The sequence below is a fragment of the Crinia signifera genome, chromosome 4, assembly GCF_055691185.1.
Source record: "Crinia signifera chromosome 4, ASM5569118v1, whole genome shotgun sequence".
Taxonomy (NCBI): Eukaryota; Metazoa; Chordata; class Amphibia; order Anura; family Myobatrachidae; genus Crinia; species Crinia signifera.
In genome coordinates, this window is record NC_139220.1 from 142,772,309 (window position 1) to 142,788,495 (window position 16,187).

Here is a 16,187-nt window from a genome sequence, read left to right on the forward strand (position 1 = left end):
CCTATATGGTGTCTATTATTCAAAGGGATTAGGGATCATTAACCATTTTATGTCCATTCCCTAACCCCTTACCTCATAGGGGGGTGGGCCGCAGCAAAATCCCAGACACTTGACTACTTTTGGGGGGACGTGATTTTCGAGAGCCACCCGGCGTTTCCAAGAGAGTAGACAAGCATGGGGAGCAATGACAGAGAAGAGAAATTAATTGGTGGGATGGAGAAGGAAAGGTGAGGAGAAAGTGTTGGGTACAGAAGACAGAAAGGAGGAAAGGAGAGAGAGATGTGTGAGAAAAGTGTTGGAGGACAGAGAGAGGTTGGGAGAAATAGCGGTGGAGAGAAAAAGAAATAAAAGCCAAGTAATGATGACATAAGAAAACATTTTAAAAATACATTGATAATTGTACATATGTGTAATGTATTTTAAAAGATGGGCAATGGGTGCAATTCAGGCCTGATCGCTGGGCTATTGTTCGGAGCCCAGCAGTCAGGTAAACGCCACCACAGTCATGCACACAGGGGAAATCACTCACCATTGGTTTCCCTCCTGTTCCCAGCCGCTGATTATGTCTAGAGTTGTTTGGAGCTGCGATCAATGTGGGCATAGAGAGGCCCTCCCCACGGCCAGGCCCATCTGCGTTTGTAAGCGACGCTACCGAAAAATGCTGGGCTGCCGCCTACAAGCGTCCCTTGGCTGTCAATCACCTTGCAAACAGATAGTGATGCACATGCACAGTCGTTTGGTAAATCGTTCTGTATGTGAATTTGCAGTCAAGCAAACGGGTCTGAATCAGGCCCCATTTGTTGACAGTGTATGTAGTAAGCGTAACTTAAAGAAGGCCCTGTACATAAAATGAATAAGCACAAACCTTTTTATTATGTATTAAGAATTGTTCACAGTACATTGGTGGCCATTCATTATGTATGTCAACAAGACTAGTTGGGTGTGGGTCATAGGGTCGACCCTATGAAGGTCAACATACATTAGGTCGACCACTAAAGGTCAACAGGGCTTAGGTTGACACATGAAATAGGACGACATGACTGAGGTCGACAGGGAAAGTTGACACAAGCATTAGGTCGACATGGGAAGTCAAAAGGTTGACATGAGTTTTTCAAGGTTTTTTTTGTCCATGATTTTTGATGTCGACATGAACACAGTGTCAGTGTACAGCTCGCCATGCTTCGGGCACGGTGCCTCGCTGCACTTGGCACACTATTACCCTCCACGCCTTAGTACGATATGAATTACCGCCTGTCGTCACAAGTCAGCTCCAAAAATGTGAAAAACTACCTTGTGACTGTCGACCTTCCCATTGTCGACCTAATGCTTGTGTCGACCTTCCAACCCTGTCGATCTATATCATGGGCCGACCTTTAGTGGTACAGTATGTCAACCTAGCGACCCTATGCTGACTAGATAGACTCTGTGATGTCACTGCTCAGGGAGAAATGAATGACATTGCATCAATCCCGATGTCCCTGCAGCTTTATAACCACTGGCGGTTTATGGAAGTGCCTGGCTGTTATAGCATGAGGTAAATCACAGAGCAGCATAGAAATGCCTTTATTAGAAGTCCAACTAAATGTGGTCAATAATCTCTGCAGTATGATACAGTTATTGTTATTGTGCATTAGCAGTGGCTACTGTATGTAGCCTTCCAGTACTTAGGGATCCATTGTAATACTTTGGCCTAAGTTCAAATGGTTATTTTGTTTCATTTCTTTATTGTGATCACGTTGCAATAAGAAATGCAAAACAAGTGTATCAACATGTTTAAATAACAGGCTGGAAGAGGCGATTTCAAGCAAATATGTACTATGACACAGTGCATGCCTAAAACATAAATATCAAAGTTCAAGTAAGAGATGAGCACATATTTTGTGCACTCATTTCCATTTTCTGTGTACATTTGTGTGGGTTTTTTTTACATGTAATAAACTATTTGAGCATTAGTTTGATTTAGAAAAATACTTCATAACGCCTCTATTTTCCATTAAAATATGAGTAAAAAATAAAACTCGTAGTAAAAAAAAAATATTTTTATCTCAATATTTTCTGAACAGTGAGTTTAGCTACAGTACACAGATATAACCGCACATATACAGTACCAGAATTCCACAAGCAAAGTGGTTAAGCGATAAACTTAGTGAATAGAGTAGATTGGGCAGCATGGCTGGTGTGATGGTTAGCATTAGTGCCTCTCAGCACTGAGGTCATGAGGTTAATTCCCACCACAGAGCTCACTGTGTGGAGTTTGTACATTCTCCCTGTGCTTTTGGAAGTTTACATCAAGCAATCCAATTCCCTCCCACAGTCCAAAAACATACCTACCAACTTTGAAATAAGTTGCAATGCTGCACGCTCCCAAAAAGGGGCTGGACCTTAGTGGCATTCATGCTAAGCCATGCCCCTTTTGCCATCACTGTGGGTGCTTGCCCAGCGCTCCATGAACTTCTGACATGCTCCCAGCCCCTCGGCCTTCTGTCTATAGATGCACAGCATCTATTTACTGCTGCTCTGCTAAGTGACAGGGGGACTCCAAACTGCCCCCACAACCACACACACACACACACACACACACACACTGTGGGACACTGCACCCCACAGGTGAGACAGTGGGACTGTTGGGAGGTATGCAGGACCACACATTTAGGTTAATTGGCTCCTGACAAAAATTAGCCCTAGTGTGCATGTGTGTACATATAAGTCCTCAATCATCTTATACACAAACCACTCCCATTGGCATATGCAGCTGTACACAACCACATGGGGCTCATTAATGGGCTGTTGTGTTTCAAGCAGCACTGTGGGTCATGGGTGCATAAGCAGCCCACACAACTTTCATTGACATGCTAGCCATGCAAATGACCCACGACTACTGTGGCTAGCAAGTAAGACGGCCATGGGCATATTTTTACATGAGGGTTACTCACATTTCCAATGGTCATGCAGTTGATCCAATGGCTGCATTTGCTGATGCAGCGTCTGCCTTTTGCTGCTTTTACATATTTAAGCACAGTTGCTGTGTACAAAGTGTTAGTAGCTTTGCTGTAGCGTCATCTCTGAATCAGGCTCATAGATTGTAAGCTTCACTGGGGCAGGGACTGATGTGAATGGCCAAATATTCTCTGTAAAGTGCCGTAGATATGTGTGCCCTATATAAATAACTAGTAATCAATACATAAAACGGATTTTTATACTTACAGTACCTATAGATTTTAGTAAACTTTAAATAGCAGGTTTTAACTCTCCCAGAATCATATAATATATGCTGCTTGACCAATAAAGAAAGCACCTATAAAAGATTCAGAGGTGTGAATACATATCCAGCATACAGTATTACCAGTGCTTAAAGTAGTACTATCGATAGTGATTATCTTTAGGTTATATTTACACCAACTCACAGGCACCCACCACTGATAAGCCCATACTTGCCTACCCTCCCTGAAGCTGCGCGAGACATCTGATTTTTGGGGTAGTCCACCGCAGCATCACTTCTCTGTATGATGCTGTGGATCTTTGTGGTGCCTCATAAATAAATGCTATTCCTTGTTCCGCCTGTGTCACCTCATGCCCCCCCCCCCCCCCCCCGTATCCCCTCCAGCCTCCTTGCTTTCCATATTCATGCCTCCTGTGTCACTGCTTACTCCTGTCCTGTCAAAAATAACCGTATTGGGCCTCTGGCTTTCTCGGCTCCGCCTCCAAGCTCTGACTCCTTCTTTCAACTTGCAATTTGTCTTATTTTCTTTTATACATTAAAAAGTCAAACTGTGACCTGCTTGATGTATAGTGATAGGGCGTACTACTACTACTTTATTAATGGAACCCCTTGCCAGCCAATCCCAATATACCTTCACAACTGTAATCATGAAATGCATCTGACTGTACATGAATACTCTTTATCACAAGTACATCTTTTTCTGCAAAACGCATCCATTCCAATGGGAAAATAAAATAAAACTCAGGTAAATCATAGTACAAGGGCAAATTATATACAAAACAAGCACCCTGAGTCTTCTATCGCTGCGGTGTGATATATTTAGACACACAGCGCGACAGCAGAGAACAGGGATATCGGGCGCATATAATTAAACCAATACAATCAATTACAGATGAATAATAAACAGATTCGTGGCAATTGCCGCTCTCAGGAGTGATTCTGAGTCACTGAGTGCATGAACCACATTATCTGTAGGACAAAGGCATATGTTGGCGATGCCCAATATCTGGTGCAAATAATTGGTCTTGTTCAGTATAAACCGTAAAATTGTATCATACATGGCAGGTAGGAGCTGATTGGCTGGTTGTTCACTCTCCATTTTATCACTTTTTGAAGCTTAGTGCATCTGGCCCTATGTGAGTGGCCTGAGCACAGATGAATCTCCATAAATAGCCCAACTGGCTTCTCAGATATAGTAAGCCAAAATAATCATTCCAGAAGTTCATTGGTAGAACAGCAAATTATACAGTTGTAATCCATTGTTAACATCCAAATATTTGGTCTGATCTCACTGCTGCAAATTGGCAAACCAGGTGATTATCAAAAGACTGCATATGTGTACAGTTCGTAGCATGCATGTACAAGGCCATCCTGTGATAAAATCCTGCTACATGTTTATCGCTGGCCATATGACAGTTCATTGACAGGCCAGCGTTTGGAGTTGTTACCTGGTAATTTTTAGGTAGTGCCAGGGAAAATGCAGGCATCTGAGTCGAGAGTGTGTAATTTCACACTTCACACCTCACAATGTTGTTTTTTGGCCAAATGGCTGCACCGAGGTAAGTGGATGACTATGCTAAGTGACACAAGTGGGCGGCACAAACACGTGGCCCATAGGAGTGGCACTGCAGTAGCAAACAGGATGGCAGTTTGAAAAACTAGGCCCCAAAGAGCACATAATGCCAAAAAAAAGAGGTGCAAGATGGAATTGTCCTTGGGGCCTCCCGCCCACCCTTATGTTGCATATATAGGATATGCACACTGTCTTTAACAAACCAATCATTTCAGTGATAGGGTCTGCCACACGACTGTGGCTGAAATTATTTTGTTTGGGCCCCCACAAAAAAATAGCAATTTATCACTCCCTGCACATACTGGCTCTACAGAGGCAAGATGTCATCCTCATCCTCTGATTCCTCACCCCCTTCAGTGTGTACTTCCTCATCCTCAGAGATTATCAATTGTCCCCACTGGACTCCACAATCACAGGTCACTCTGTAGTCTCTGGAGGCAATTGCTGGTCTTCATTGAAGAACTGATCATTCATTTTGATGAACACACTGGAGGGGAGACAACTCAGGTAAATTAGAGCCAGTTTATACAGGGGCTTCCAAATTGGCTCTGTCAGACTGCCTGACATGTCTACTTGGATGCTGTCACCAATGTAATCCTCCACCATTTTTTCAATGGTGACAGCATCGTATGCAGTGACAGTAGACATGTCAGCAATCCTTGACAGGTCCTTCAGTCCGGACCAGATGTCCAAACTCTCTCCTGCCTGCCATGCATCACCGCCAGCCTGTCGGTTAGGAAATTTGAGCTGTTTCCTCACAGCCACAGGTGTGGGAGAAAATGAAGGAGGAGCTGTTGCCGTGTCACCGTCCACTTCAGATGACATTCTCCTTAACAGCAGGTCTTTGTACCTCTGTAGACTTGTGTCCGCAGGAAACAGAGACACAACATACGCTTTAAACTGAGGATCGAGCACAGTGGCCAGAATGTATTCCTCTGACTTTAATAGACTGACCACCCTCATATCCTGGCAAAGCGTATGAAGGTCTTTATCCACAAGACCTATATGATTTGTGGAATCGCAACGCACAATTATTTGCTGTGTTTTTGATGACAGCTTAACTGTCTTATATTATCTAGAGGGGGGAAGTAGGAGGGCTTAAATTGGCATTTGAAGCTGAACCACTAGTCATGAACATAGGCGTTCCTTGCCACTCTGTGTCGTAATGTTAATGTTTCTCCTCAAATGATTGTTTTTGTTTCTTCGTGTTACTGAACCTTTTGGATTTTAAATGCCCTTTAAAATGACATTGGGCATCGGCCTTGGCAGATGACGTTGATCGCATTTCATCATCTATGTCATGAATAGTGGCAGCAGCTTCAGCACTAGGAGGAAGTGGTTCTTGTTCTTCTTTCACTATTTTATCCTCCAAATTTTGGATCTCCATTATCTTTCTGGAGTGGAATCATGCACCACTATCACTGGACTGGAATTATGCACCAGTAGTATAACTGGACTGAAATTATGCACCAGTAGTATCACTGGACTGGAATTACGAAGCTGTATCACTGGACTGAAATTGCAGCTGTATTACTGGACTGGAATATTGCAGCAGTAGTATAACTGGACTGGAATTATTCACCAAAAGTATCACTGGACTGGAATTATGCACCAGTATTACTGGACTGGAATAACACAGCTGTATCACTGGACTGGAATTATGCACCAGTAGTATTGCTGGACTGGAATTGTGCACCAGTAGTATAACTGGACTAGAATTATGCACCAGTAGTATAACTGGACTAGAATTATGCACTAAAAGTATCACTAGACTGGAATTATGCACTAGTAGTATCCCTGGACTGGAATTACGCAGCTGTATCACTGGCCTGGAATTATGCACCAGTACTGTATTACTGGACTGGCATTATGCTCCAGTTGTGTAACTGAATTTAAATTATGCACCAGTAGTATAAATGGACTGGAATTATGCACCAGTAGTATAACTGGATTGTAATTATACAGCTGTATTACTGGACTGGAATTATGCACCAGAAGTATAACTGGACTGGAATTATGCACCAGTAGTATAAATAGACTGGAATTAGGCACTAAAAGTATCACTGGACTAGAATTATGCACTAGTGGTAATACTGGGCTGGAATTACGCAGCAGTACTATAACTGATTTGGAATAACGAATTATGCACCAGTAGTATCACTGGACTGGACTTTAAAGGCAGAAACGGTACTCTTTACCTAGAACGGCGTGGAGTTGAGAACAGAATAGTGTGGCGAGCGCAGCGAGCCACCGAGCCCGAAGCGTGGCGAGCGCAGCGAGCCCCGCGAGGGGACGCGGATACCTTCACAGGTAAACGCGTCCCTTCGCGGGCTTCACAGGTGTCGGCGTCGCCACGGACACCTGTGAAGTCCGCGAGGGGACGCGTATAACTGTGAAGGTATCCGCGTCCCCTCGCGGGGCTCGCTGCGCTCGCCACGCTTCGGGCTCGGTGGCTCGCTGCGCTCGCCACACTATTCTATTCTCAACTCCACGCCGACGTGGATAGTAGGGCATGAAAAGGTCGGAGGACGCGTACCGCCGCCCCTCGCGGGCTCGCTGCGCTCGCCACGCTTCGGGTTGGCGTGGATCGTGGGGTGGCGTCAAAAAATTGGGGTGACATTTAAGGGTTAATTGAGCCTATTTGGGCTCTGTAGCCCATTTAACATTGATTCCTATGGTAAAATCGCGGGCATTGAGGCATTGAATGCAAAATCGCGGTCAATCTGACTTTTTAACATTGTTCCCTATGGGAAAATCGCGGTGATCGCGGGCATCGCGTCGCGGCCGTTTATGTACTGCCCGCGATCCCGCGATCACCCCGATGGGCGCCGTTCTAGGTAAAGAGTACCGCAGAAACAATGGACTTTAACTGCAGTATCACTGGACTTTAATTCCAGTGTGGGGGCCCCTGATGTGTGGAGGCCCCGGGACGACCGCCCCTAGTGGCCCCTTGGTGAATCCACCACTGGTTAGTAGCTGATTGTCCCTCATTATCTTAGTGTTTGCTGTTACTTGGCTTTCGCCTACAAACTTAGCAGTTAAAGTGTTTCCATAGTAAAGAGGTGTACACACAATACAATTGCTTTGAAATCGGGATTGAATCGCAATGCAAACGCTTTCGATTTGGACTATATAGTTCAGATCTGTACTATATATTCTTGCCTGCGCAGTCTATTTTCTATTCAATTTTGAATCTGCTCAATTTCCGTTCAAATAGAAAAATAGACCACATCAATCCGTGTGTACCGGGCATAACTCTAAATAAAAAAAATAAAGAGAACAGATTGTTTTTTTTGGTTTTTTTTTCATTCTGCTGACAAATTTTTTAAGCTTGCCAGCATTATTGACTGGACATCACAATGAACTGACAATTCAGAGTACTGGCATTGATCTACCAGAACAACAAATACCAATTTGGCATTGTAAATACTTATGCATGTTATAATTTAAAGTAAAAAGAACATTTATCAGAATTATGGTTATCTTAAACACAACAGTTCATCCAGAGGCATATTAAGAGATAAGGGGGCCTGTATGCAGTCTCCATGTGGGCCCCCTCCGCTCTCAGGAGGTGCAGTTGAGTGGACTCTGGCATGGTGCCAGAGTCTACTGTTCTTGTGCTGCTCTCTGGAATCAACACAATGAACAGGTCTTTTATATCAGTATAAACCTGCTGTTTTAAATCCGACCCAGATTGTGAAGAGGGTTCCCATGAATTACTGTAAGCCTTCACAGCCTTGTACATGCGTTACCTAAAGTCACACCAGCTGCCATGTAAATGGCAGCTTATGAGGCCATTTGTGGTCTGTACACAATCTGAGGATGGTGTACAGTTACACAGTTAATTTCCAAAAATGAATAACTTTTGTAAGATGATAAATAGATTAACCTGTGCAGCAGGACTGTAACCAGGAGATATCAGTGATATCTTCTGCATCAGGTACTAGAGAGTAGGTATGATTCCATATTAGTCTTTATATACGCTGTTGAGGTTTGTGGCGCTATGATGGGGCTGCCTTATCAGCAGCAGACTCCTCTGGAGAATGGGAGTTATCCAGAGTGCACACCAGATGTCATCACCTTGAGAACAATGGAAATATCACAGGGCAGTATGGATGGTGTAATGGTTAGCATTACTGCATCACAGCGCAGAAGTCATGGGATTGATTCCCACCATGGCTCTAACTGAGCGGAGTTTGAATATTCTCCCCGTACTTGCGTGGGTTTACTCCAGGTACTCCGTTTTCCTCCCACATTCCAAAAATATACTTGTAGGTTATTAACCCTAGAATGTCTGTGTGTCCATGTACATGTGGTAGAGAATATAGATTGTAAATTCCACTGGGGCAGGGATCGATGTGAATGTTCAAATATTCTCTGTAAAGCGCTGCGGAATATGTGTGCGCTATATAAGAAACTGTTAATAAACAATAAATAATAAATCACAGTATCTTAACTTTCGCAGTCATTCTTTGCAACCTTAGGGTCACTCGTGGAATCAGGTATCGAAGGATCTACAACGCTGTATATTGCAAACAATTGTTTGGATAAGCACTGTCACCAGTGGGCGTCTTAACACATTACTTATCCAGGCGGCTGTAGCGTTAGCACATTGTTGCACATGGGATGCGTACCAGTCTGCCATCTGATTTCCCTACGTGTATAAAATAGGAACAAAGTATAAAAGTGGTGAAAAAATATTATACACTTAGTTTATGTGTCTAAGTAGTTGAAGGACATTTTATTATTAAAATCTTTTTCCTAGGATTGAGTATTACATTGTTGTAATCAGGACACAATTGTGCATGATAATTTTAGATTTTGTGTTTGCTGCAGGCAAATAAATATGACACAGTCTCAGAGCATTAAGTCAGCTCTTTCATTACCTGTGATGAACCTGGTCTGACAGCGATCACATTATTTCTGGAATCTTTGCTTTTATTCTTCCCTTCATTTTTTAATGCACAGTCTCCATGACAGAGGGTTTCTCATGTGTACCACATGGTAGGGGTGTGTTAGGTTTTATGTTTGCTCTGCCAATCACTGCTCAAGGACCAACCCTCTACCAGATGTTTTATAAGCATATTTTTATGCACTTAGGTCTCACAACAAACCACGAGCTGTAAATCTATTATGATTACCAATATTCCATTGTACTGTAGGTATTTTCTCAGCTACTAAAGCTAGGTTAGAGGACTTTAAACTCTTAACTTCCTTTACAGTATACACGGTAGGCACGAAAGCTTGACTTATTGCTACAAAACAACTGTCAGACTACAGAATTTGTTTTTATGCAAGTTAAACTGGTAGAGGTGTTTATGGATTATAGCTATTATTTGTATTCTCCAGGTGTCTTTTACTCCATATCAGACTTTTTCAGGGTACACACTACACAGTGTATGTACCCAGCGATGTCAGGAGCGACGGGACCAAGCAGGGGTGCAGGCATTGGCAAGTGGATACAACTTGCCCATGCTGGCAGCGAAGAGTGATGGCGGGAAGATCAGGGGCGATGCTGCATTCTTCAGAATGTGAATGTCCATCATTAACCTCTGTCATCTGTACATGCAGTGTATGCAGTATGATGGAGGATATCGTTAGCAACCCACCAGGAGCGTGTGTCATTAATGATATAGTGCGTACACACTAGACAGTATGCACTTATATATTGTTCATATCGGAAAAAAATTTTGTCATCTAGTGTGTACACACATTTAATCAAAATACATTACTATTTAAACAATATCTATCAAGTAACTTATAACTAAACATATATCATTGTAAATACAAATTGTAGAATTTATTTCAAATGATAAAATATCAGTGTTTAAGCTTATTACCGCAAATTGGACCATTGACTCTAAAGATTTGTTGTAAATTGCATTTATTTTATTTTGCACAAATCCTTTTTACTCTTGGATGTTCTGTATAACCTCTTGTGCCTTTGTCTAAGATCAAGTGAAGAGCTCTCAGGAATAACTGGAAACCCCACTGACAATGCAGTCTTTCTTGGTCGTCTGCAAGGACAGTATTAAAAAGCCTTAGGAACAGCAACTTATGAGTGGTCTTTTGATTTCTATTTCACAGAACCCTCAAATGAATCTTCTGTGTGAAAGAGAGCTATGATGGAACTTGCAGTGCATTAATTATAGCCTTGTGAAATCTATCCCCGTGAGGACAGGTATCCAGAAAAAGGCTCTGAATACTTGTTCCCGCTAATGCTTTAAGACTCAGAATGTAAGGGATAAACTGACTCTTGTCTTTATGGAGGAGCATTTATTCTGTGTTACACAACTTTATTTTTTTGCACTTGGCTGGCAGAAAACATCTTATTTAGAAAAAAAAGGTCTGCGACCCAAAACCTCAGTAGGAGTGGAACTGACTAATATCATTGCCCTGTTAATAAGATTCTTGCATTAGCTGTTATTTGAATATTTTTCCCAAGAATGGGGCTTATGAAGATCTGAATGACACATATTGAAACTTGCATACAATATTGAAACATTCGTACAAGGTGTACATTAAAGGGCAAAAACTTCAGACAATCCTAATCTATATTGTCAGGAGATGTTTAGGTTAACAAGGGCATGTAGTCTAGTAAACTAATGGTTATCTGTATTTGTTTCAGGACATATCCAGTTTTTTTTGAAGATGTACAATGCCAAATTTATTGAGTACACAGTAGCTGGCGTAATCAGGTTTTATCTACAAAATCTGACGCCACTTGGAAAGGCTTGGTCTTTTCTAACCCTTCTGATTGGTCTAGAGCATACACTCCCTCTTGCCTTTAAGTATTACACTGCTGAATGACACTAGAAAACTCTTCTATAGGTATAATCAGCCAAAAAAAGAATATCTAAGCCAGTTACCTAGAAATTGTACAAATTGGAATTGGAGGTAATTTTTTTTTTTTTTTTTCCGTTCTCCTTTGATTTTGATTTAAACCTATATAATTGTTATTTTGTTTTTATACATTTTATAATCAAATACATCTAGTATGTATATTTTAAGAATTGTGGATAATGCATTTGTGTAAATGTTTTTTTTTTTATTTTGTATAAAACTGGTGCTAAATTAAATTATAACCTTATTTACATACTTTAGATAAACAGTTACTTAATTTTACGCTTTTGATCATTTACAGTACATTGTTTGATATATTTAGTTGTCTTGTGTAAACATTATTTATTCTACTCCATTATTTGTTTTTTTTCTAAAAATGCCTATATGTAGGCAGGTAACTATTTCATACCTTGTGTTTTGAAATATACCTTTTCTGTATAATGTAGTTTATTCCTGATTTTGTATATGATCAATATAATATGATTTGCTAAATCTACTTTAAAAATTCTATAATATATTCAAAAGTTGCTTAATTTTAATGAAGAGTCTGAGAATATTAACTTTCAAATATTAGTCTTAATATGCTTGATAAGTCTGCCCCTATATGTCACTTACTGTACTTACCGTAGTATAAAATTAGCAAATCAAAAAAGATTTTGAGATCTTTGAAAATATATACAGTTACGTTGTGCATTGTTATATTATTGAATGAATGAATGAATAACTATTTTGCCATACATGCCACTCTCAGTTATGAGTTATAGTGCACACACACGGATTGATTCCTTTTCGATTCGATTTCGAATTAGATTTAGGTTATTCAACCTGTTCTAAAGTTTTTTCTACTCCTTTTCGATTTTCAATTCGATTTACTATTCAATGTGCATTCGGTTTCAATTCGGTCTCACAGTGTTCCTGATCCTTCAGGCAGGAGACTGAAAATGAATCTGGATCGTATCAAATGCTTCAGTGAACACATTAGATTTGCACTATCTACATTAGATTTCCACTAGATAGTCTTGCCTGCCAAGACTTTTTTTCTACTCGACTACACGGGAGCGCGCATTGGGATTGAATCTGCATCAAATGTAGAAAAACCATTGGTACTTATGTAGTATCTGGGCTGCCGATTTTTTGATTGTATGCCTTAAGTTAAGGCATACAATCAGATGCGATGCGATGCGATATCGCATCGCATCGCATACGATGCGATGCGATGCGATGCGATGCGATGACCCGATTTTTCCATAGGATTCAATGTTAAAATGGACTGAGTCCATTTTAACATGGAATTCAATGGGAAAAAGGGGTCCTTTTCATACCCCTACTATCCAAGTGGGCATGGAGTTGGATATAAACCTGTGGCGAGCGTAGCGAGCCACCGAGCCCGAAGCGTGGCGAGCGAAGCGAGCCCCGCGAGGGGACGGTATTCTGTGTCCCCTCGCGGGGCTCGCTACGCTCGCCACGCTTCGGGCTCGGTGGCTCGCTACGCTCGCCACAGGTTTATATCCAACTCCATGCCCACTTGGATAGTAGGGGTATGAAAAGGACCCCTTTTTCCCATTGAATTCCATGTTAAAATGGACTCAGTCCATTTTAACATTGAATCCTATGGAAAAATCGGGTCCATCGCATCGCATCGCATCGCATCGCATGCGATTTGGTCGGGTGCGATGCGATGCGATGGACCCGATTTCAAAATCGGCAGCCCAGTTACTACATAAGTACCAAACCATTCAATGCCCATTCGATTTTCTATTTTAAAACTGATGCCCAAAAAAGAGAAAACTTATGCTAGATTCTGCCAATGGAAGCCAGGGATAAAGCGGGACTTGATAACATCATTTATCTCTGTGCGCCGCAGTCACAATACAAGATGTTAAGGAACCATGGGAGTTTCTTCTTTCAAATGGTAAGCCCCCTTAGTAGATTTTGTCTCAAATTCATCAGACAATAACACTCTATACTATGCAAAATATTCTGAAGTCTTGGATTGAAGGTTCTAATCCCAAGGTTTTCCCCTTCCAGCATCTCTAAACTCATAATTAGCCTAATTTGATATTGTAAATCATCAAATTTTTACACTGGTATGCCTTGATGAACTATCACATTATCACTACATATTGTATTTTAGGTATTTTATTCAAAATGGCAAAACAATGATAAAAACTGTTATAACATTCAAGTGCAGAATTTTTTTTATATACATAAAACATCATGTGAAGAATTCAGCTTTTTCTAGTGGATTAATGCAGAAAGAAGAACCACAGAGAAAAAACACACATACAGTATATCATTTTAGTTCACTTCTTTTTATTGGGGGGGTGGGGGAGTGGGGGCAAATGTGAGGGGGTATAAGCAAGCTAATAAATTCGATTCCCACCATAACTGTGCGGAGTTTGTCATACTTGCGTGGGTTTCCTTTGGGTAGTCCGGTTTCCTCCCACAATCAAAAAATATACTGATAGGCTAATTGGCTCCCAACAAGAATTAACTCTAGAATGTCTGTGTGGTAGGGAATATAGATTGTAAGCTCCACTGGGGCAGGGGCTGATGTGAATGTTCAAATATTCTCTGTAAAGCGCTGCGGAATATGTATGTGCTATATAAGAATCTGTTAATAAATAAATAACGGGGTTATAGACAATGCTGCTTCTAGCATGGCTGCCTGTTATATAATGGGCCTGATTCTGAGTCATAAATAATGGCAATGTATTGCATGCATGCATTGCATGCAATACATTGGTCCAGAAAGGTCAATGGCCTGATGGGCTTTACTGGTCTAAAAGCTCTTCTCGGCCACAACTTGCAAGAAAGTGATGGCCTGGCTCCCATAACTGCTCTCATGTTGCTAAGAGACATAACCACTACCCCCATGTTGTGTTCAGACTTTAATACAGGGCTGTTTCAGGGCCCCAGGTCGTCACTGGCTACCATTGAAATCCATCCCCCCACCATACATTATTGATAGCCACTTTACTACTGTAAAATAATTTGCATTACAAATACAGGTCAGGTCTCCCTTATCCGTGTATTCCAATAACCAAAATATTCTGAAAACCGTGATTTGGGGGGGGTGTTGTTTTTTTTCAAGCCGCCTTTTTTTCATACTTACCTCATCCCCTGATGCCCATGGCAGCCTCCGGGATGCTCTTCAGTGGCATCTCTGGTCCCACGCGTGCATTGCGCGAATGTGTTGGTAACATCACCGGTGCACCTGCGCACTTATGCAATGCACCCCTGGGACTGGAGATGCAGCTGAAGAGGATCCTGAAGGCTGCCGTGGGGACCACTAGGGCACCAGGTAAGTATGGAAAAAAAATATTCCAAAATCCGAAAAAATCCCTTATCCAAAATGCTCGTGGTCCCGAGCATTTCGGATGAGGGATACTCTGTAGTTGAAGCTGGTGCCAAAATGGGGTTACCTAAGGTGACATGTGCAATCGCAGTGAACTATCCTGACCTGTGGGAGTGGCATGGGCGTGTCATGGGCAGCAGGTACTGTATCTTAGGCACTGCACGATTCTGAGCTGTAGGCATGAGAGAGGAAGCCTGTTTCTGATGGATCTCTGGCACCTAGCACAAGTGTTGATACTAATGAGTGGGGGAACGGCTTGTCGAATTAGCTAAATGATCCGTGCATTAGCTAAATGTAGTCCTGCAGTAGCATAAGTTAGTCATTCAGGCTTCCGCAGCTGCCTGCAGATAGTCACTTTGTGTCCCACTCAGCCCCATAACAGAACAAATCATTTTATATTTGGAAGTGTGAAGTTGAAATGTCAAAAATCTTTTACAAATAACATGGATAGCTAAATAACTGAAACCCTAGAATAATAAATATACACATTAGTTCAACATACTATTTGGTCTATTGCATTTCCGTTCATGTAATACTGTAGATAAGCTGGAAAAGCTTTCAGGATTTTCACGGCACAAAGGAAGATCAATTAGTAATCAACGCTCATCTGAGAAACTGCTTTCTTTATGTCTTGTTTGCAGAACATAGTGTGCTGAAGCCAATAAACTGTGTGATAAGCCTTAACAAGAACAGCGGTATTTGCTCTGAAGAAAAGCGGGGCTCTGGTCATTGACTGCTGACTGTTTAAAATGGACCGCATGGAGCTGCAAAGCGTCAACACGGATCTTGATGATGACAGCAACAGTGGAGAGAGCACTGAAGATGGATATTGCAAAGACATGGACTGCGAGAAAGCTACTATAAGCAGGTGGGGTGTGCAAAAGAAAGTGCACCTTAAATACTTGTAAAAAACAGTGTATACTGATATTACAAAATAGTTTGTCAATGCTACAGTCAGGCAGGGTCGGATTGGCCCATGGGGGTACATGGGAAAGCCCAGCTGGGCCCAACTGCCTGGGGGGCCATCCTCTCCTCTAGGGATCAGGTTCCAGACTGTGCACTTGAATTATACATTATGGATAGGCTACATTTTACTGCACATGACTATGGTGTATCTACTACAGTGCATTGTGGTAATTAATCTGTTACATTACCATATATTTTTTAGAAGGAGAAGACTGTGTACTAATGGA

At 41.7% G+C, this 16,187-nt stretch overlaps 1 protein-coding gene across 2 annotated transcripts in view; it reads left to right on the plus strand.

Annotated features, from left to right (window-relative positions):
- SLC38A4 (solute carrier family 38 member 4) overlaps positions 1-16,187 on the plus strand; it is an 82,088-nt gene that overhangs the window by 18,975 nt on the left and 46,926 nt on the right. The window contains exons 1-2 of one of the 2 annotated variants that reach the window (XM_083182643.1): positions 11,562-11,690; positions 15,636-15,862. In XM_083182643.1, coding sequence (XP_083038769.1) covers positions 15,744-15,862 — 119 coding nt within the window. In that variant the 5' untranslated portion in view covers positions 11,562-11,690; positions 15,636-15,743. Of the gene's footprint in view, positions 1-11,561; positions 11,691-15,635; positions 15,863-16,187 lie in introns of those variants that run through there. The other variant, XM_083182644.1, reaches the window with a different exon arrangement.